General features: G+C 48.2%; 1 protein-coding gene across 5 annotated transcripts in view; it reads right to left on the bottom strand.

Annotated features, from left to right (window-relative positions):
* Nucleotides 1-23,472, bottom strand: part of LOC138771458 (NACHT, LRR and PYD domains-containing protein 12-like) — a 98,868-nt gene that overhangs the window by 10,386 nt on the left and 65,010 nt on the right. For all 5 annotated transcript variants that reach the window (XM_069951163.1, XM_069951165.1, XM_069951162.1 and 2 more), the window contains 4 exons: nt 22,876-22,941; nt 12,178-13,876; nt 2,558-2,728; nt 2,128-2,304 (listed from right to left, as the gene is read on the bottom strand). In XM_069951163.1, coding sequence (XP_069807264.1) covers nt 2,128-2,304; nt 2,558-2,728; nt 12,178-13,876; nt 22,876-22,941 — 2,113 coding nt within the window. The remainder of the gene's footprint in view (nt 1-2,127; nt 2,305-2,557; nt 2,729-12,177; nt 13,877-22,875; nt 22,942-23,472) is intronic.

The raw sequence follows: 23,472 nt of genomic DNA, 5'->3' as shown, positions 1-23,472 counted from the left end.
GCGGTGTTATCCAGTCACAGTATGGCGGTATTGGTCTGGTCTGGTATGACAGTGTTATTCGATCACAGTATGGTGGTATCAGGTCTGGTATGGAGTTGTTATCCAGTCACAGTATGGCGGTATTGGTCAGGTCTGGTGTGGTGGTTTTGGTCAGGTCTGGTGTAGCGGTGTTAAATGTGACGTATGGAGCCATTACCTACCAGTCCTGATGCTAATTGGTGAGTAAGGATGGGGCGTCTTCAGGTTTAGTGCTTAGGGCAGCAGCAGCTGGTAATACTGCCCTGTATACCTGTATAGATGGAGTAGGAGGTCCTATTTACATGTACTGTATAGATGGAGTAGGGGGTCCTGTATACATGTACTGTATAGATGGAGTAGGGGGCCCTGTATACATGTACTGTATAGATGGAGTAGGGGGCCCTGTATACATGTACTGTATAGATGGAGTAGGGGGTCCTGTATACATGTACTGTATAGATGGAGTAGGGGGGCCCTGTATACATGTACTGTATAGATGGAGTAGGGGGCCCTGTATACATGTACTGTATAGATGGAGTAGGGGTCCTGTATACATGTACTGTATAGATGGAGTAGGGGGCCCTGTATACATGTACTGTATAGATGGAGTAGGGGGTCCTGTATACATGTACTGTATAGATGGAGTAGGGGGTCCTGTATATATGTACTGTATAGATGGAGTAGGGGGCCCTGTATACATGTACTGTATAGATGGAGTAGGGGGTTTACCAGTTATTACTGTGGATGTTGTGAGGCAACTGCCCTAGCAACCATTCAGATTCCAGCTCCCTTTGAAAATGAAAGCAGTAATCCTATTGGTTGCTAAGGCTCCAACTGCCGTTTTCTCTGGGGAGCTGCAGCTAATTATATCACCTGTGTTTGCAGTGTGGAGATTTTCCAATTCATCTCTATGGGGTGCCACTCTTCCCCCTCCCCCTCCCCTCCTGTACATCTGGCAGGGACGGGACCTTCGCAATAACCTTCCCGGGCACCCAAAGTATCTGTGGGCCAAATTTGGGGTCAAACGGTTCAGGCATTTGGAAGTCTATACGAGACAGACAGACAGACTTTCATTTTTATGATATAGATATATTAAAAGTTACGTTTTAAGCCTCCGGGCTAACCATAGGCATTCGGGGTTTACTCCCCACAGTAGTAAAATAAAAAAAAATAAAAAAAAAAGGTGTGGCATCCCAGAGCGGGTGTGGCACAGCTATTCTCAGCACACCTATAGGTCGGGACCGCTGTCAAGTATATTCTGGGCTGAAGGACAGTACTTTGCTACTCCCTCCACTAGGTGTCACTGTATCCTATGTCTTGTATAGCACAGCTGAAGGAAAAGTAAAAAGGGTTATAAAGGGTTAACTATGTACTTGTATTTTCTGATGATTGCACTATATGCCACTATTTGCCTGTCCAATCCTTGAGTTCGGTACCTCACACCTACCACAAACCAGGGTTTAGGACCTTCTAGAGTATTCCTGCCAAATCACAGAGCTCCCCCTGGGGTATTTAGGATCAGCAAAACTAGTTTGGGCCAGATTTCAGTCAGTGTGTTTTTGAGAAAGTGTACAGAGAGCAAGCTCCTACATACGGCCTACTCCAGGGCCTGGCCAGGAGGCCAGGTCCCCTGTGCTTAACTTTATGCAAATGACTTTTCCTTATTTTTTTATTTTGTCTCAGCACCTTCACCTCAGCCATGTCCATCTAGAAAACAACACAGTGAGGCTGTGGTAGTGGAAAGAATGGGAAAGACCTATCCACTCTGAGCGGCTACTCTTCTTCTCCTTCTGTAATTTAGTAAGGATATCAGTCAGTAGTAAGGTAAGCGCAACTATAGCCAAAAACTGTATTGCAACTTGTTAAGATACCTTATGTGTCTCCCCTATGGCTAACTCTGCCCACTAAGTGGGGCCTACGTCACTGATCTGGTGTCACTCGGTGCCCATCTGCATATCTCTCTGCATAAAGGCACTGCAAAGGAGCACCAATTTAGCTGACCGGAGCTCATTTGTGTCTGTATCAGGATGTGAAAAGGACGCATAGACATAAGAATGGAACGGAACATAAAATAGCATAACTTGTGCCGCACATGGCTCTTATACTCACTGTAATATCTCTATCCTGCTGGCTGAACTGGACAGAGCGTTTATCAAGTCACTGAAATAAGGACCATGATGACCATGGGAATTATAGGACAGGACAAGTCTCCTCAGGGACTGGTTATTTCTTATTCCAAAGGTCAGCGGGATTCGGGAAGTGACTAATAGATCATCACCCTCCAATCTGTAAGAATAAGATGATGAGATATGGGTGATGTTAGTATACAATCTGTAGAATGGGCAGCATTTATAGCTTTATACCTTGCCTTCCATATATTACCCCTTTTCAGGGAGTAGTAACAGGTTTGGGGCTATTATGCTGCAGTGAGCAGTATATCTTATAGACATAACAATGGTGCGGAGCATAAAATAGTATAAACTCCATGTATGTGTGTTGCGGCACATGGCTCAGGCCTGTCCACATCTCTTATACTCACTGTAATTCCTCTATCCTGCAGGCTGGACTGGACAGAGCGGCCATCAAGTCAGTGAAGCCAAAACCGGACAGACGGTTACCAGACAGGTCAAGTATCCTCAGGGACTGGTTATTCCTTATTACAGATGCCAGCTGGGTGCAGGACGTGTGCAGTAGATGATTATTATCCAATCTGTAACAATGAGATGAAATGTGGCTGACACGTCCATAGAGTGTTAGTATAAAATCTGTACAGAAAATGGCCCTGGCTAGTAAAGCTTGGTTTGTTGCACTGAAAACCACAACTAATCCCAGAAAAGCCTGCCACCATACAGCTACTTGAATGCAAAGCCACGGCGCTTGGAATGAAGTGATGGAAAGATAATAAAACAGCAGCTTAGAAGACTCTTAGGGCCAGTTCACACTCTCCGCCGTGGAATCCCGCCAGCCTCTGTGTCATACAGGCAGTCTATGGGAGGGCCTATGCACCGTCTCTCCGCTCAGAAGAATTAACATGTCGATTCTTCCGCGCGGAGAGAGGAGGTGCCAGCCCTACCATAGACTGCCTGTATGACATGGAGGATGGCGGGATTCTGCGGAGGAGAGTTCCACTGCGGAATTCTGACAGTTTTACTCCATGTGAACTGGCCCTTAGGGGGAGATTTATTAAACTGGTGTAAAGTAGAATTGTCTTAGTTGCCCCTAGCAACTAGATTCCACCTTTCATTACTCACAGATTGTTTGAAAAATAAAAGGTGGAATCTGATTGGTTGCCAGGGGCAACTGCACCAGTTTCACTTTACACCAGTTTGATAAATCTCCCCCTCAGTTTTCCCTTCATCCTCAGCGCCATGTTTGTTAAATCAACATATAAATGAGGTGCTTTGGCGCACTGTGACCGGGACTGCCACCCGCGGTGCACCAATCCATCCCACCAGCCAATCCTAATAACTAATCATGTGGTACCTTACAGTGATGGGCGTTGTGATATCACCGCAGAGCACTGGATGAGTATTCATGAGGCAGCAGGGCGGCAGGGAGAAAGGATGCACTGGGGGGGGGGGGGGGCAGGGAGGAAGGATGCACTGGGGGGGGGGGCAGGGAGGAAGGATGCACTGGGGGGGGGGGGGGGGCAGGGAGGAAGGATGCACTGAGGGCGGCAGGGAGGAAGGATGCACTGAGGGGGGGGGGCAGGGAGGAAGGATGCACTGGGGGGGGGGGCAGGGAGGAAGGATGCACTGGGGGCGGCAGGGAGGAAGGATGCACTGAGGGCGGCAGGGAGGAAGGATGCACTGGGGGGCGGCAGGGAGGAAGGATGCACTGAGGGCGGCAGGGAGGAAGGATGCACTGGGGGGCGGCAGGGAGGAAGGATGCACTGGAGGGCGGCAGGGAGGAAGGATGCACTGAGGGCGGCAGGGAGGAAGGATGCACTGAGGGCGGCAGGGAGGAAGGATGCACTGGGGGGCGGCAGGGAGGAAGGATGCACTGAGGGCGGCAGGGAGGAAGGATGCACTGGGGGGCGGCAGGGAGGAAGGATGCACTGGAGGGCGGCAGGGAGGAAGGATGCACTGAGGGCGGCAGGGGGGAAGGATACACTGAGGGCGGCAGGGAGGAAGGATGCACTGAGGGCGGCAGGGAGGAAGGATGCACTGAGGGCGGCAGGAAGGAAGGATACACTGAGGGCGGCAGGGAGGAAGGATGCACTGAGGGCGGCAGGGAGGAAGGATGTACTGAGGGCGGCAGGGAGGAAGGATGCACTGAGGGCGGCAGGGAGGAGGGATGCACTGAGGGCGGCAGGGAGGAAGGATGCACTGAGGGCGGCAGGGAGGAGGGATGCACTGAGGGCGGCAGGGAGGAAGGATGCACTGAGGGCGGCAGGGGGGAAGGATGCACTGAGGGCGGCAGGGAGGAAGGATGCACTGAGGGCGGCAGGGAGGAAGGATACACTGGGGGCGGCAGGGAGGAAGGATGCACTGAGGGCGGCAGGGGGGAAGGATGCACTGAGGGCGGCAGGGAGGAAGGATACACTGGGGGCGGCAGGGAGGAAGGATGCACTGAGGGCGGCAGGGGGGAAGGATGCACTGAGGGCGGCAGGGAGGAAGGATGCACTGAGGGCGGCAGGGGGGAAGGATGCACTGAGGGCGGCAGGGAGGAAGGATACACTGAGGGCGGCAGGGAGGAAGGATGCACTGGGGGGCGGCAGGGAGGAAGGATGCACTGAGGGCGGCAGGGAGGAAGGATGCACTGAGGGCGGCAGGGAGGAAGGATGCACTGGGGGGGCGGCAGGGAGGAAGGATGCACTGAGGGCGGCAGGGAGGAAGGGTGCACTGAGGGCGGCAGGGAGGAAGGATGCACTGGGGGGGCGGCAGGGAGGAAGGATGCACTGGGGGGCGGCAGGGAGGAAGGATGCACTGGGGGGCGGCAGGGAGGAAGGATGCACTGAGGGCGGCAGGGAGGAAGGATGCACTGAGGGCGGCAGGGAGGAAGGATGCACTGAGGGCGGCAGGGAGGAGGGATGCACTGAGGGCGGCAGGGAGGAAGGATGCACTGAGGGCAGCAGGGAGAAAGGATGCACTGGGGGGCGGCAGGGAGGAAGGATGCACTGAGGGCGGCAGGGAGGAAGGATGCACTGAGGGCGGCAGGGGGGAAGGATGCACTGGGGGCAGCAGGAAGGAAGGATGCACTGAGGGCGGCAGGGAGGAAGGATACACTGAGGGCGGCAGGGAGGAAGGATACACTGGGGGCAGCAGGGAGGAAGGGTGCACTGAGGGCGGCAGGGGGGAAGGATGCACTGAGGGCGGCAGGGAGGAAGGATACACTGAGGGCGGCAGGGAGGAAGGATGCACTGGGGGGCGGCAGGGAGGAAGGATGCACTGAGGGCGGCAGGGAGGAAGGATGCACTGAGGGCGGCAGGGAGGAAGGATGCACTGGGGGGCGGCAGGGAGGAAGGATGCACTGAGGGCGGCAGGGAGGAAGGGTGCACTGAGGGCGGCAGGGAGGAAGGATGCACTGGGGGGGCGGCAGGGAGGAAGGATGCACTGGGGGGCGGCAGGGAGGAAGGATGCACTGGGGGGCGGCAGGGAGGAAGGATGCACTGAGGGCGGCAGGGAGGAAGGATGCACTGAGGGCGGCAGGGAGGAAGGATGCACTGAGGGCGGCAGGGAGGAGGGATGCACTGAGGGCGGCAGGGAGGAAGGATGCACTGAGGGCAGCAGGGAGAAAGGATGCACTGGGGGGCGGCAGGGAGGAAGGATGCACTGAGGGCGGCAGGGAGGAAGGATGCACTGAGGGCGGCAGGGGGGAAGGATGCACTGGGGGCAGCAGGAAGGAAGGATGCACTGAGGGCGGCAGGGAGGAAGGATACACTGAGGGCGGCAGGGAGGAAGGATACACTGGGGGCAGCAGGGAGGAAGGGTGCACTGAGGGCGGCAGGGGGGAAGGATGCACTGAGGGCGGCAGGGAGGAAGGATACACTGAGGGCGGCAGGGAGGAAGGATGCACTGAGGGCGGCAGGGGGGAAGGATGCACTGAGGGCGGCAGGGAGGAAGGATACACTGAGGGCGGCAGGGAGGAAGGATGCACTGAGGGCGGCAGGGAGGAAGGATGCACTGAGGGCGGCAGGGAGGAAGGATGCACTGAGGGCGGCAGGGAGGAAGGATGCACTGAGGGCGGCAGGGAGGAAGGATGCACTGAGGGCGGCAGGGAGGAAGGATGCACTGAGGGCGGCAGGGAGGAAGGATGCACTGAGGGCGGCAGGGGGGAAGGATGCACTGAGGGCGGCAGGGAGGAAGGATGCACTGAGGGTGGTTATGCTACCTCCACCTAATTATGTATAAATGAAATAGAAGATTTATTTAAGTTTACCTGTCATAACCTTAAAGGGAACCTGTCACCCCCCCGTGCCGGGGTGACAGGCTCCCGACCCCCCGCTACAGCCCCCTATACTCACCTAATCCCGCCGGGTCCCGCTTCTGGATCCGGTTGGGTGATGAAGATCTCAGCCGCTGCAGCCCGGCGCGCGCACTGAGAGATGAGTCCAACACCCATAGAGAATGACAGGAGAGTCCAGCGCTCCGTCATTATCTATGAGCGTTGGACTCATCTCTCAGCGCGTGCGCCGGACTGCAGCGGCTGATATCTCCGTCACCCGACCGGATCCAGAAGCGGGACCCGGCGGGATTAGGTGAGTATAGGGGGCTCTAACGGGGGGTCGGGAGCCTGTCACCCCGGCACGGGGGGTGACAGGTTCCCTTTAAAAAATGTTAAAAAAAAAAAATTACCTCCTCTGCTGATTTAAGCTATGTTCACACTACGTATATGTCCGGTCGCATATTTTTCGCGGCTGGACATATACGTGTGAAACTCCGGCCGGGGATTTACGTAAGTTGCGGCCGGCTACGTACGGTCCGCGAACTTACGCCCTTATTCTACTTACGCTTCCCGAGCGCCGTACGTAGCGATCTGACAGCGGTATTTTACTTGGAAAACTTCGCCTAGCCCCGGACACCCCACAGAACCTTTTGGATCGGCAAAGCAAAGTGCAAAAATGAAGAAATCACCACTCAGTACGGGACCGCATGTTACGCTACGGGCGTAAGTTACAGCATTTCCGTCCTCAAACAATGGTCTGGTTCATTTTTTACGGCGCTGCGTACGATCCGGGCGTAAGTTCTTACGTAGTGTGAACTGTGCAGCCGTAGATCATATACTTTGCATTGTACGCAAACTACATAAATCTCCGGCCGCTTATTCACGGAACGCGCTATGGCCGGAAACTTATGTAGTGTGAACATAGCCTTATTGTTAACAGTGCGCTGAGGATGAAGGCAAGAAAACTACCCTCATTTTCTATGCTCACGGAATAAGGTGTATGGAGTTCTCTCAACCCTCAATAACAGATGATGTCTGTGGAGAGAGGGGTCGGGGAGTAATATAAAATATAATATACAGAGCTCTCTAGCTGAGCCCTCCCCATAGAGAACACAGCAACGTTTAAATTCTTTCAAACATATGGCTTCTTTTAATGTATAAATGTACTAAAAAGGTATTAAAGCAATGAAAACATTTCCCATCTCATCCATAGTGCCGTGCTGACTCTTGCCAACTACGTTCTCTTGGTCCCTCACACCAATTCTGTCTAGTCCTTGAGGTCCAGCTCCTACTCACACCTAGAGTGACTTGTGGAGCGACTAGGTGTCTTCTAGCCGCAGAAGTCCAGTTTCCACATCCTGGAGCAGCATAAAGGCTGAAGACATAGAGGGCACATAGACTGTACAACACCTCCTACAGAAAATGAAATGCCAAAGCAAGCGCCAGGACGTATTGCCATTTCCACTTCACTTCCAGAGGAACCATAAGTTCACAGTGCCTCCAGCAGTCCTAGTCTCCTCCTAGCCTGACCAAGGCACTACAGGTGTCCAGCTTTCCCTGCCTTAACACTATGATGGGTAATCCTAAGTCCTGTTGAGGTTTTTTTGAACCAGTGTTTTTAGCCACTTTCTGGATGTTTTTCGAGAAACTGGGCTGTGCATTCTGTGTGACATCTGCTCCTCCTATGCCAGGCTTTGCAGATTGTGGGCTAGTATGCCATCCGGTTCCTTTAATGACAAGGTCCAACTGGCAGCGTTCTGGGAAGGCCTGCTGAGGATCAAAGATGAGCTAGCTGGTCAGGCCTAGCCATCAACCCTGGAATGGTCTGATCAACTTTGGGACCTGTACTGACAGGTATGCAGGCCATGCAGCCTCCTACCCCTGCTGCCTCAGAGGAGTGAATGCTAGGGAGCTACGGCAATGAGCTTAGAACCTGTGTCTGTATTTTGGGGGCAAGGGCCACATGCTTTGCTCCTTTCCACAGAAGCCAGGAAACTTCATAATCTAGCACTAGTAGGAGTAATGGCCCTAGACTGACAAAGTCTCTCAGAAGCTACTTTTATATTCTGCCGGACTCTGTAAATCCCTTGATCCTGGGTTTACCTTGGTTATGAAAGTATGCACCTGTTATCAAATGGCATTCTGGTCAAGTCCTGCAATGGGGCTCATCATGTCGTTTCTCCGGCTTGTCTGAAATCCGACCTCTATCCCATCCACTGGTACCAGAGAGCATGCCAGGGTTGCCTCCTCAAAATGTTCTATCGCTCTATTCAGATGTCTTTAGAAAGAAGGAGGCTGAGACACTGCTACCACACCATCTATATGACCGCCTCTTAGGCCTGCTGTGGGGAACTATGCCTCCAGATGGACAGGCCTGCCCTCTCTCTCGGAGACCCAGGCCATGTCAGAGTACATCAAGGGGAAATTAGAGAGGGGGTAGTTTTTAATTTGTGCAGAAAAAGAGACCATTCATTCCCTTAGGCCCTGCATTGACTAACCTAGATTAAACAAGATCACAGTCAAAAATAGATATCCTGAAAGGGATATATAAAAAGAGCAAAGCAATGAACAAGTATGAAGCTATATGGGGTCCGTGGGTGGACACTCCAGATCTACCGTCTCATTTCTTCAAGCGTAATCCCATGGAGGCATTTCTGTTGTTAGCTGACCAGAATCGGGCGACCATGATAAGTAGGCCTTAAACCACTGGCACCACAACTGAACGTTTTCTGGAGTTATAGCTCTCGATATGTGTTGGAATGAAAAATGGTATGAATGTTTTGTGTGGGTGGGACCTATTGCCTGTCGGGGTAAGTTTTTATGTTAAATCCTATGGTTGAAATACTGTTTTTATGTCCTAGTTGTGTATTATTGATGTACATTTCTCTCTTTGAGACAACTACCATTGTATGACATACTGTTGGGGGGTGGTTGGGTTGTGGGTGGGTATTGGTGGGGGAGGGTGGGGTTCTTTTGCTGTAAAACTGAAAAATGTTCAATAAAAATTATTTGATTTAAAAAAAAAAAAAAAAAAAAAGGATATCCCCTGTTACTGATTCACGTCGAGCAAAGATCATTACTTACAACCTGATCCAGATCTGCAAGAACGACAAGTGGAAGACCGCTTTTAACAGCCATGACAGTCACTATGAATACCAGCCCTCTTTCATGACTTTGTCAACCATATCTTGCTCTACATCTGCGTGGTGATATGTCGTGATCTAGATAACATCTTGATATACTCCCCGGATAGAGCCTTGCACTGGAGACAAGTTTATCATGTCTTAAGGGAATATAAACTCTACACCAAGAAATATGTCTTTGAGAGGACCTCCGTACTGTTTCTGGACTTCACTGGACTATTATCTGATGCAGGGCTCCAGAAGGATCAAGAGAAACAATCTGCTGCCCTGAACTGGCCATGTCCCCAGCAGTTCCTCGGCTTTGCCAATTTTTACTGGCCAATCATCCAATCCAATCAACCAATTTCTCATCCCTCATTGTGCCTATCTATACCCTGCCTAAGAAGAGGGTGGACGGCAAAGTCTGAGTGCCTAAGGGTCCTTTCTAAAAGTCCTGAGATGAGGCAGTGCTTAAGGACGTAGTAAGATCAACGCGCATTTGCAGTACCATCTTCCTCTGCACTCATTATCAGTGCTGCTTTCCTCCAGTGAAAGAGGTGTTTTGTGTGAGCACCTGTCCTGCACCACCTGTCCTGCACCACCCTGATATCCTCAAGCAATTCTTTTTGGAGGTCAATGTCTCCTCTGTTGATGCAGGAGAAATTTTTCAGCAGAAAAAAATTTTTTGCAAATTTTTTTCCAAGCTCTTTTCACAGCCAAGAGGAACTACTCTATTGGGAACAGAAAACTGCTGGCCATTAAGCTATGGTTAAAGGGAGCTACTCAACTGGTGGTCATTTACACCGACCACAAAAACCTTACTTATCTGCAGACAGCCCAGTGCCTAAACCCTCGCCAGATCAGATGGGCACTCTTTTTTGCCCAATTCAACTTCAAGCTACATTTTTGGTCCACAAAAAGAAATTCCAGAACTGATGCACTCTCATGTTCCTTCAGATTGTGAAAGAAGCCACAGTACCATTAACCATGCTCAGCTGGTAGCCATAGCTTCAGTCTTGATCAAGGATATCCCCCCGGTGAAAACATTTGTGCCTTCCACCAATCGAAGACAGATCTTTTCCTGGGGACACAGTTCTAAGTATGCCAGTGACACCTTGGCAGCATGTAGCCATGGACTTTATCACTGATCTTCTGCACTTTACTCCTCTTTTTAGGTGGCCATGTGCCCGACCACTTTGGGGAACACATGTGCCCGACCACTTTGGGGAACACATGTTTCTCCTGCATGGTCTGCCATTTCACATTGTCTCTGATCGCTGGGTATAGTTGACTTCTGGGTTCTGGAGGACACTTTGCTTATTACTAAATATAAACTTTCTTCTTCTCTCCAAATCCCTTCCAGGTGTCTCTCCTCAAACCCTTGGTTCTCAACACATACTCCAAGCTAGCTTCATGCACACCTTTTACCACAGATGGAGAGAGTACGAGGTGAAGGACATCCTGGATTGTAAGGTAGTTAAAGGAACGATACTTTTTGGTGGATTGAAAGAATTACAGACTCAAAGAAAGATCCTGGGAGCCTAAAGAATTCATTTATGCCTTGATTCTGCTTAAGAAATTTCTTGTTCGCCTCAGGTATAAGCAAAGGGGGCGTGAAGGGGAAAGTACTGTAACTCCACCAGGCAGCATCCCTATCACTTATCGCCAACAGTGCCATCCGGGTTCCGCTCCTGCTTGTCAACTTCATTCTGTCTGCACCTCTGCTGCACTTCATGACAATTCCTTTTCTGCTTTTTCGGACTTCCGGCTGCCACTGCAATGCTACCTCTGTCCAACAGGGTGCATGTGCGGCTGCTTGCTGTGAATTTAAAGGGGCAACAGCTCCACTTGTTTCTGCCTACTGCCAATCCAGTTTCACCTGCACCTATTTAAACTCGCCCCACCTGTTTCTCTTTGCCTGAGCATTGTTAGATCCTTGCTTTTCAAGCAAAGGTGTGTTTTGTAATTCTTCTGTCATCCCATGTATCCTGACCAATTCCTGTTTCTTGGACTACATTTGCCTACCTGACCCGTCTGTACTGTTTGCCTCCCCTGTTGCTAACCTGCCTCTGAAGCCACCTGCCCTAATCCTCTGCCTGTCTGACAACAATTACCATCTCATCCCTGGTACCATGTTGACTCTCTTACTGACAACCGGGCTAGAGGACTACATTTTCCCAGCCTATCCTCTGGTGCCTTGCAGCTACTGCTCACACTGGGACCATGCTTGTGGAGCAACCAGGTGTCTCACAACCACAGAAGTCCAGCCTCCAGATCCTTGCTCGGGATAAAGGATGAGACCTAGAGGACATTGAGTCCCCACTCCCTAGTGTGGCCCAAAGTTATACTGGTTGAATAGCACAGCAAGTCCACATATGCTGCCCATTACACAGGCATTTTTTCCCTATGCTGTGAATAAGAGGTATATTTTTAGCATTGGAATAACCAGTTAAATATTTTTGATCTACATTTACATAAACAAGACCCTTGATCTACTGCTCCATCTCCTAACTAACATTCACAGGGAATCTGACTTGGTCTATTTCATCATAGAAACACTCATTATCAGGTATGAAAGAAAATGCAATACATTTTATCAGCCTTTTGTTAGACCCTTAATACCATAGTATGACAAAATGTAGTACTTTACCTCAGATTATGCAGGTTAAGTAAAGATGGTGCAAGTCTCTCTAATCCTTCAGGGTTTAAGGAACATCCAGATAGATCGAGTTCTTCTAAATTTGTGCAGGTTTCCAAAATGAATGCTAATACTGTGCAGTTTAGAGCAGACATGTGAACTTTAGAAAGGCCTAATCTTCTGTATGACTGTAAAGATTCCCGCACTAGAGCCTTATTCCGGGATTCATGCAGATAGAACAATGTCCTGAGAAGATCTTGCTTGTTGTTTTTAGTTTCCCTCAACCTTTGTTCTTCAAGAATGAAGTTCTTCAGCCAAGTGATGACATCTATGGAGGCCTGAGTCGCTTGACTTCCCAGGTATCCAGTTAGCATTGACCTTGTGGTGCCATCTGATAGACCACACAGGAAACGGAGGAATATCTCACCACGTCCATCAGGGTAGGATTTGGCTTTATTTAGTGATTCCTGTAACTTCTCAGGAGAATAATCAGTATAATGCACCAAGGCGGAGAAGAATTCCTGAACAGTGAGATGTAAGAAGGAATAGGACACAGGATCCTCCGATTCCATCAGAAAACTTGATAAGAGCTTTGACTTATTGTCCACATGGAAAGAACCTAAATCTCGATCATCAAAAATAATCATATGATTCATGACTCCATATTCTGCCATCCATCCCAAGGACTGCAGGACCTTCTGAGCGTCACTCTTGTCCAGGCTGTGATTGGCCAGAATGTTGGCGACAAATACGGCAAAGAGCTGGGTGACTGTTTTGGGTAATAACGTCACCGGCTGGTCACTACTTGTTGTCTGGAAGCTCCTGGATAACACTGTACAGATGATCCAGCAGTAGGACGGGAGGTAACAGAACGTGTACAACGTGTCATTCTGCTTCACATAAGTAAAAGCCTTTTCTGCCAGATCAGGATCAGGGAAGAAATTTTCAAAGTACGTACGTCGTTCTTCTGGAAAAAATCCAGTGATCTCTACTATTCTCTCGAAAACATCACAATCAATTGATGCCAGTTTGGTTGGACGACTGGTCATCAGGACAGAACAACCATTAAGAAGAGACTTTCTCACCAAACTAACCACAATCTGACCACAATGTCTGCGTTCTCTAGGATTAGAGCACAGGTCATGTGATGTGAAATCCATTGTATGATTGCTTTCATCTAATCCATCGAATATAAAGAGAAGTTTCTCTGGACCTTCTAAGATGACCTGGATCAGCTTCTCCAGATCCGGGTATTGTTGGAGGATCATGGTCTCCAGACTAACCTCATCCAGGCTGTTCATCTCCCGGAATTTGAAGAAAAAGACAAAGGAGAATCTTTGATAGAGATCGCCCCTCACCCAGTCATAGACAAACTTCTGCATCAGCGTGGTCTTCCCTACCCCCGGCACTCCGCTCACCATCACCATGTGTGGTACTAGTCTGGACCGGTGACACCAGCGGAACATCTTGTTGGGGGAAATGTTTTGTAATTTATTTCGGGTTTTCTTTAAAAATTCCTCATGTCTTCCCCCGATCTCTATGAGCTCATTCTCAGAGTGTTTCCTAAACTGATCAGTGGAGACAATGATGAGGTTCACATAACGCGTAGCCAATGAGAAGCTTTCCTCTTCCTGGTGACATCTTGGAGGTTTGTTCTCTAGTAGTCTCTCGGTTTTATCATGAAGATGTTTCTTGTGAATGTCCTGGACATCTACAGAAAATCGGGGGGGGGGGGGGGGGGGGGGGGCACAAAATAAGAAGCTGTTAATAAAAATGGTATGTTTGGAAAATTACACTTCAGTCTGCTCCTTTTTCTAGAATCCTTTTCTATATTACAGAACTGAACAACACGTGTCTGCAAAGTGTCCACACACATAACCATAATCACAGGTGGAAAGCTGGTGCATTGTGCATTTTAGTAGATATTAAAAAATAAATGAATAGATAAATAGAAAATTTTAATAAAAAAAAATACTGATAAAAAAGACACTACGCATTACTAGGCCGAAATGACCTCTTCCTCAGGTGCAGCAGGTTACCGGCCTTGTAATACGTAGTGTCTTTTTTATCAGGTTTTTTTTTCCCATTTTGCTCCTCTCATGCTGAAGTCCTGTGCCTGTTTTTACCTGTGTTTTTGGAATGGAGTCTATCTGTCGCACTGTACCCCGATGTGGGATACACAGGAGTGGCTGCGGTTTGTGAGATTTTATTTCGGTTCAGGCTTTTGGAGAGTTGTCCAATTTTGCAAAACTCCAAATGAGAAAATAAAAGTGTCAGCTTTTCGCAATAAGAAGACACAATACTTGACATTGGTATTGCCGAGTCCCTTGCTTTCTTACCCCCATGAGTAGTAATAAAGACATGACTATGGGATGGATTGAATTGGCCACGGCAGCCATTTTGTTTAAAGTGTCACTGTCGTTATAACTTTCAAAATCTAAATCAACAGTAGAAGTGATACAAAGCAAGTTTGCAATTTACATTATTTTTTTTTTTTTAGTTATCAAGGAAAACACGGCACTTCCTGTTTTCTGAATGTCTTTTTCTCAAAGAACACTAAACAGTCAGAAAACAGGAAGTCCTGTGTATCCCAGGCCATCAGAGCGCTCACAGAGAGAAGGCAGTCATGTGACTGATGGACACATTCGTGACTCTCTGTATTGGCCGGAATTCCTGTGTTAAAGGAGAAGTCTGGCGAAATTTTTTATTAAAGTATTGTATTGCCCCCCAAGAGTTATACAAATCACCAATATACACTTATTACGGGAAATGCTTATAAAGTGATTTTTTCCCCTGCACTTACTACTGCATCAAGGCTTCACTTCCTGGATAACATGGTGATGTCACGTCCAGAGCTGTGCGGGCTGTGGCTGCTGGAAAGGATGATGGAAGGGGGATACTGAGGGACACAGGGCACTGGAGGGACTCGAGCATCGCCCCGCCATCATCCTCTCCAGCAGCCAAAGCCTGCACAGCTCTGGGAGTCGGGTCATGACATCACCATTTTATCCAGGAAGTGACATCACCATGTTATCCAGGAAGTGAAGCCGTGATGCAGTAGTAAGTGCAGGGAAAAAAGAACTTTATAAGCATTTCCAGTAATAAGTGTTTATTGGTAATTTGTATAAATTTTGGAGGGCAATACAAGACTTTAATAAAAAATTTTGCAGGACTTCTTCTTTAATTCTGTTTTTTACAACCAGCACAAGTCAGAAAATCTGCCTTCAGGAGACTGGACCTGGATACAGTAAGTATAGCTGTTATATAGCAGCCTTCAGGAGACTGGACCTGGATACAGTAAGTATAGCTGTTATATAGCAGCCTTCAGGAGACTGGACCTGGATACAGTAAGTATAGCTATTATATAGCTGCCTTTAGGAGACTGGACCTGGATACAGTAAGTATAGCTGTTATATAGCTGCCTTCAGGAGACTGGACCTGGATACAGTAAGTATAGCTGTTATATAGCTGCCTTCAGGAGACTGGACCTGGATACAGTAAGTATAGCTGTTATATAGCTGTCTTCAGGAGACTGGACCTGGATACAGTAAGTATAGCTGTTATATAGCTGTCTTCAGGAGACTGGACCTGGATACAGTAAGTATAGCTGTTATATAGCAACCTTCAGGAGACTGGACCTGGATACAGTAAGTATAGCTGTTATATAGCAACCTTCAGGAGACTGACCTGGATACAGTAAGTATAGCTGTTATATAGCAACCTTCAGGAGACTGACCTGGATACAGTAAGTATAGCTGTTATATAGCAACCTTCAGGAGACTGACCTGGATACAGTAAGTATAGCTGTTATATAGCAGCCTTCAGGAGACTCAACCTGGATACAGTAAGTATAGCTGTTATATAACAGCCTTCATGGGACTGGACCTGCATACAGTAAGTATAGCTGTTATATAGCTGCCTTCAGGAAATAATAAATGTATATGGCAAACTTGCTTTATATCACATCTACTGTTGATTTAGATTTTGAAAGTTATAACGACAGTAACACTTTAAATACAAAAAGATGTATATTTTTGACTTCGTACTCCTTACGAGATCCCCCAAATCTTTTACAGTAAGATATCCCATAAACCATTTCCACCATTATAACCATTCCTCTGCAGAACAGAGGCAGTCCTCGAAGCCTCACATAAAGTGGCACACAAGTTTTACCTGCAGCCAACTTCACAATGGCTCACAGGCACATGACTAAAGCCCTGTGTGCTCCAGGTTCACCCTTCCCAGTTATCTGCAACTGCCGGACTATCACTTTACTTATGTAGGGAGTCCAGAGCTGGTTCCCTTCCTACACCTCAGCCACCATTGAATATTTTCATCAAACTCTGAGAACCCCTTTTTAAGAACGCCAAAGTTTGACCTCTCAAGCATTGGCATCCCTCCACACCCAGAGAGCTAACTTCAGCTCTTAACCTCACCCTTGGCACAATCATCCACCCGTGTCTATTTGCCGCCTCCCATCGCCACTTTGTCCCCCTTCTGGGTTCGCACCTGAGCTGCCCGTTGGAACTCTCCTGCAGGGAGGCTGCGCACAGCAGGACTCACGGCTGAACCGCAGACAGCAGAAAACATGGGCAGGAGCAATGGAGCGCTGGGACCACACACTAAGGTACTCTGGCCCCTATGGGCATGAACGAGAATTGTAGTTTTGTTTCATTTCTTTGAACCCTTGTATTAATATCTGTTTTTTATTTTTTCCTGTCTTCTTTTTTTTTTCCTGCTTTCTTTATCCTGTGAAAATATATTTTTTACAGGTTTTCTTACTATTTTAGTTTTTTTCTTATTTTAAAAAATTTTTTTCGTCTGGAATACGGAGACTACAAAAGTTACCTCCTAGTGGACATCCTTGGGACTTTTTATGGGGAATGAAGTTGATAACATCATGAGAAGCGCTCTGATTTGGATGGGAAATTACATGTTATATTATGTTGAAAGATTATGGGATGAATCATGAAATTTTTATTGCACATGGTGAATAATTATCTATTTATATTATGAAATACGGGTGTGTATATATATGTATTTCACTTTATATATATAGATATATAATAATATATTTTTGCATGCAGATATATTTCTTAAGGAAATTTATCCCTTTACCACTATTCACATTATGCACGTTTTTTTGCGATTTTTATTCTTTTTTTCCTTTGTTTGTTTTTTCGGCTTTATATAGTGATACACTTATATGTTCACAATTTGACTTATCACAGTATAACCTTATCACTTTTTTGACCACTATTATAGTGTGGTCTGCGTTTTTCACAACTTAATTAGAATCATGTTTATAGTATTTTCACTTATCTTTATACATATATATTTATTATTTCTTATATAGTAATGCTCATTATGATGATGATTATGTTGACAGACAGCAGGGAGCAGGAGCGCAGTAAGGTAAGGCGCTCAGAGAAGCCAAAGGGGCAGTGGTACTGGATGTGGGCTCTGGCGTCCACTGCCGTACCACAGTCGGGAGAAGGAGAGAACCAGTAGTGACAGGAGATCAGCTGCCTGGTCTTATGGGCTCCAGGAAGCCCAGCAATCAAAGAAGAGTGGCTGCATTTCAAAACTTTGGAGCACGGGGCGAACATAGGTCTTCTCGGCAGGAACGTTTTGAAGAACGGAGGTGGTGACCCGCATCAAATGTTCAGGTGGTATGATGTGGCGAAGAGTGTTCTCTTGTCCAAGACATCAGAAGTCTGCGAAAGAGCATTAGCCTTCAGATTCTTCTTTGCTGAACAGCAAAGTTAAAGCGGGAGAAGAAGAGGGACCACCTGGCATGCCTGGGATTAAGTTGCTGGGCCGACTGGAGGTAGAGGAGGTTCTTGTGGTCCATGAAGATATTAACCCTTTAAGGACATGGCCCATTTTCGTTTTACGTTTTCGGTTTTTCCTCCTTGTGTTTAAAAGGCCATAGCACTTGCATTTTTCCACCTAGAAACCCACATGACCCCTTATTTTTTGCGTCACTAATTGTACTTTGCAATTACAGGCTGAATTTTTGCATACAGTACACTGCGAAACCAGAAAAAAATTCGAAGTGTGGTGAAATTGAAAAAAAAAACGCATTTCTTTTATTTGGGGGAAATGTGTTTTTACGCCATTCACCCTGGGGTGAAACTGACTTGTTATGCATGTTCCTCAAGTCGTTACGATTAAAACGATATATAACATGTATAACTTATATTGTATCTGATGGCCTGTAAAAAATTCAAACCGTTGTTAACCAATATACATTCCTTAAAATCGCTCCATTCCCAGGCTTATAGCGCTTTTATCCTTTGGTCTATGGGGCTGTGCGAGGTGTCATTTTTTGCGCCATGATGTGATCTTTCTATCGGTACCTTGATTGCGCATATACGACTTTTTGATCGCTTTTTATTACATTTTTTCTGGATTTGATGCGACCAAAAATGCGCAATTTTGCACTTTGGGATTTTTTTGCGCTGACGCCGTTTACCGTGCGAGATCAGGAATGTGATTAATTAATAGTTCGGGCGATTACGCACGCGGCGATACCAAACATGTTTATTTATTTATTTGTTTACTTTTATTTAAAACCTGGGGAAAGGGGGGTGATTCAGACTTTTATTAGGGGAGGGGGATTTTTACTATTAACAACACGTTTTTTTTTTTTTTTACACATATACTAGAAGCCCCCCTGGGGGACTTCTAGTATATACACTTTGATCTCTCATAGAGATCTCTGCAGCATAGATATGCTGCAGAGATCCATGAGATCGGCACTCGTTTGCTTTCGGCTGCTGCAGCCGGAAACAAACGAGTGCCGAGCCGAGGACGGCGCCATCTTGGACGCGTCCCCGGCCGGCATCAGTAACGGAGATCGCTCCTCCGGGACAAGGTCCCGGAGGAGCGATCTCCCCCACTAGACACCAGGGAAACTTTGACAGCTGCCTCCGATTAGCTAATTAGCGGGCACGGCGATCGGACCGTGCCCGCTAATAGCGGCGGTCCCGGGCTACACGCGGCACCCGGGATCGCGGCACTTCAAAGCGGGGCCGCCGCGCGGCCCCGCTTTGAAGTGCTAATGAGGACATAGGACGTACCGGTACGTCCTATGTCCTTAAGAGGTTAATTGGATGCTTCGCCCCTCCAGGAGAGGATGCCACTCTTCCAGAGCCAACTCAATCGCCAGGGGCTCTCGATCTCCAATGGTATAATTTATTTCGGCAAAAGAGGTCTTCAAGAAGAAACCGCATGTACGAGTTTTCCCAGACACATCCTTCTGGGTAAGGACGGCCCCAGCTCCCACCAAAGAGGCATCCCCCTCTAGGGCAAATAGCCTAGTGGAATTTGGGCAAGACAGAATACGAGCAGAGGCAAAGGCAGACTTTTTTATTTGGAAAAAGCTTGTTCCACCTCGGCTGGCCATTGCTTGGGGTTGGCACCTTTCTTGGTCAGGGCTACAAGTGGCGTGACTAAAATGGAAAAATGGGGGATGAATTGCGGATAATAGTTGACAAACCCCAAGAGCCGCTGTATAGCTCAAAGCCCCACAGGGCATGGCCAGTGAAGAACTGCTGAGAGCTTAGCCAGATCCATTTGCAGACCATAATCAGAGACAATGTAGCCAAGAAAGGGAAGGCTAGAGTGGTGGAACACGCACTTCTCCAATTTGGCATACAAGCGATTGGCTCTCAACCTATGCAGTTGAGAACATATCTCATGTGGCTCCGCAAGTCTGGGGGATAGACAATGACATAGGTGTAGAGGAGATCCCGGAAGATGTAATTGACAGACTCCTGGAAGACCGCTGGGGCATTGCACAGGGTGAAGGGCATGACCAGGTATTCGAAGTGCATGTCACTGGTGTTAAAAGCGGTCTTCCATTCGTCACACTCACGAATTCGGATAAGATTGTACACGCCCCTGAGGTCCAATTTCGTGAAGATCCGGCAGTTGAACAACTTAGAGATTAGTGGTAGGGGATACCGATTCTTCACCGTAACCTTGTTTAGGCCTCGGTAGTCGATACGAGGCCGAAGGGGTCCATTCTTCTTCTGAACAAAGAAGAAACCCGCTCCAGCTGGTGAAATGGACTTGCGGATGAAGTCCTTTTGCAGGTTTTCCTTTATGTAGGTGGACATGGCTTTGGTTTTCGGGACAGAAAGGGGATTCACCCGACCACGAGGAGGAGTCGCGCCAGGAAGGAGATCTATAGGACAGTCCTAGGGGCGATGAGGCGGCAAGGTGTCAGCTTCTTTAGCAGAGAACACCTGCCAAGTCTCTGTATTTTGCCAGGAGGTCAGGTAGCAGCTTGGAGGAATCTCATGGAGACAAAAGACACCAGATCTGAGGGGGTCTTCAGAGAGCGGTCAGGGCATTCCGGTCCAAAGCGTACAATTTCACCGGTCCTCCATTCCAAGTTGGGAGTATGAAGCTGCAACCAAGATAGACACAACAGGATGGCTGAAGAGGAATAGTGCAAAACATAGAAGGCCAACTCCTCTGAATGTAGCGCCCCTACCTGCAGGGTCAACGGTTCAGTCAGATACCGAACAACATCGCTGAGGAACTAGCCTGTGATGGAGGAAATGGTCGGGGTTTGGCAAGTGAGACCACTGGTAGCTGCCACTCCTTCACCAGGGATGCAGAGATGAAGCTTCCTGCAGAGCCGGAATCCAAGGCCGGGCCAGGGCCTTCCCCTCCAAGAGACTGATGACAAATGCCACCTTGGAACGCTCAGTGGTGAACGGGTTGGCCAGGAACTCGATGTGCATGATGCTCTAGATGACGAATCCTTGGGATCTCGAGGCGTAGGTTCGGGCCAAGATTAGACATTACAGGCACTAAAGGTGGTGGAGTCGCTGGAGGAGCCTGTTATGCTGATGTATGCTGCTGTAAGGCGGCAGACAATTGGATCTGCTGAGACTGCTGGGCGACCACTCTAATGATCTCACTAATATCAGGCACCACGCCGGGATCAATTTTGGAGTCCACTGTACCACCACTAGCGATAGCGTAAGCCACACCAGGGAGCGGAGTCTAATGGCCAGCTGGTCTTCACCAGTGGCCACCGCAAGGTGGGATGCGCTTACTGCAGCAGGTGACCCCCATTTCGCTACCCCTGGCTAGGCATACTAACGGCAGCGTGTGGGGTGCAGCTGGAGACACGTGGACAGCAGAAACCACGGGAAGGAACAACAGAGAGCTGGGACCACATGCTAAGGGTAAGCACCGGTGTCCGCTGCCGTTCCACAGTTGGGAGCAGGAGGGCGGCGACCTGGAGCACGGGATGCCGCCGTGGCTTTGACACCCCTGGTTACCACAGCTCTGACATCTCCTGTCATGCAGGCCTCTCCTCTAGGCTTTCCCCTTTAGTTCAGCCTGTACTTGAAGCTTGGAAAAGTCTTTATGGCCTTTTGCTCTAAAAATTATCAAACAATGCATCCAATCCCCTGACCCAACACTGTCCATGCATGACTCCAGGGGGACAGCATAACTGAGTAAGGTTGTTTCCACATATGCATTAGGAATGAATTGTGGAAACCATGGACCCCAATTCCCCCCTGCTAAAGCCATGCCACATTGCTGACTGACTATCTCTTCAACACTGTTGGCTATTGGGGGAGAAATGGTGGGGTGGTTTCCAGAGAGCTCAGTATTCCGAATGCATATGTGGAAAGACAGCGTAAAGGCCCTTTTACATAGACTGATTTTTGGTATTCCTAGGAACGCCCAATTAACCGATCATTGGCCTGTGTGCCAGTGATCAGCAGACAAGAGGGAAAATGTCTTCAGCTGATTGGCTCTTTTGTGCAGTGCTAAAATCCATTGTTATCAGCCAGACATAGCAGGAGACATGAAGCCGATAATGAATGTTAATGGCTGCACTAATAATTCGCGCAGTCTGGCTGCTGCTTTGCATCCCTGCATGGCCCCCATATTGAGTCTTAGGGTACTATTACACGGAACGATAATCGGCCGAATTGGCCCGATTCGGCCGATTATCACTCCGTGTAATAAATGCAACGATCAGCCGATGACAACGATCATCGGCTGATCGTTGATATAGGTTAGACCCTATTTTCGTCGGGCGCCGACCGCGCACCGCTGCGTGTAATAGCGGTGCGTGGCCGGCGACTAACGATATACATTACCCATCCACGTTCCAGGGCTGCTCCTGCCGTCCGCTTCTCCCGGGGTCCCGTGCGCGCTCTAGCTTCACAGCGGCCTGTCAGCTGATAGGCCGCTCAGCCAATCACAGGCTGGGACCGCCGCGGCCTGTGATTGGCTGAGTGGCCTATCAGCTGACAGGCCTCTGTTAAGCTAGAGCGCGCGCGGGACCCCGGGAGAAGCGGCCGGCAGGAGCAGCCCTGGAACGTGGATGGGTAATGTATGCCAGTTTAGCAAGGGCTGCAAGGACATCGGTAACGATGTCCTTGCAGCTCTCGTCAAACGATTATCGGGCCGTGTAATAGACCCAGTAAACGAGCAACGATCTAGCAGATCGCTGCTCGTTTACAGTTATTATCGGGCCCTGCTCGGCCCGTGTAATACCACCCTAACTCTTACCAGCCTGCCAGTTTAGCACAACAACCAGATCAAATGTAATATAGGGGCTGCCAGGCTGATCACATGTATAAGACGGTGTCGTGCCCAGGAGATCTCAGCAGTCACAAACCTCACTTCCTGCTAGTTCTGTTATGGACATCACATTTATCCACTTACCTCTAAGGTGTAGGGGGAGCTGGTGTCCTCCTTCATCCAGCAGGATCTCCTCCACCAGAGAGTCACCTGTTAACACATGAGGGATGTTACCTCTTTATCATGTATCCATCTCATGCAAAATGTTCCCTCTATATCATGTATCTCATACACAATGTTACCTGTATATATCATGTATCTCATACACAGTGTTCCCTGTATATCATGTATCTCATACACAATGTTACCTGTATATCATGTATCTCATACACAATGTTACCTGTATATATCATGTATCTCATACACAATGTTACTTCTATATCATGTATCTCATACACAATGTTACCTGTATATATCATGTATCTCATACACAATGTTACCTGTATATATCATGTATCTCATACACAATGTTACCTGTATATATCATGTATCTCATACACAATGTTACCTGTATATCATGTATCTCATACACAATGTTACCTGTATATCATGTATCTCATACACAATGTTACCTGTATATATCATGTATCTCATACACAATGTTACCTGTATATCATGTATCTCATACACAATGTTACCTGTATATATCATGTATCTCATACACAATGTTACCTGTATATC

Source organism: Dendropsophus ebraccatus, chromosome 13 (genome assembly GCF_027789765.1).
Source record: "Dendropsophus ebraccatus isolate aDenEbr1 chromosome 13, aDenEbr1.pat, whole genome shotgun sequence".
In the NCBI taxonomy this organism is placed as follows: domain Eukaryota; kingdom Metazoa; phylum Chordata; class Amphibia; order Anura; family Hylidae; genus Dendropsophus; species Dendropsophus ebraccatus.
This window is presented reverse-complemented; position numbering and strand designations above follow the sequence as displayed.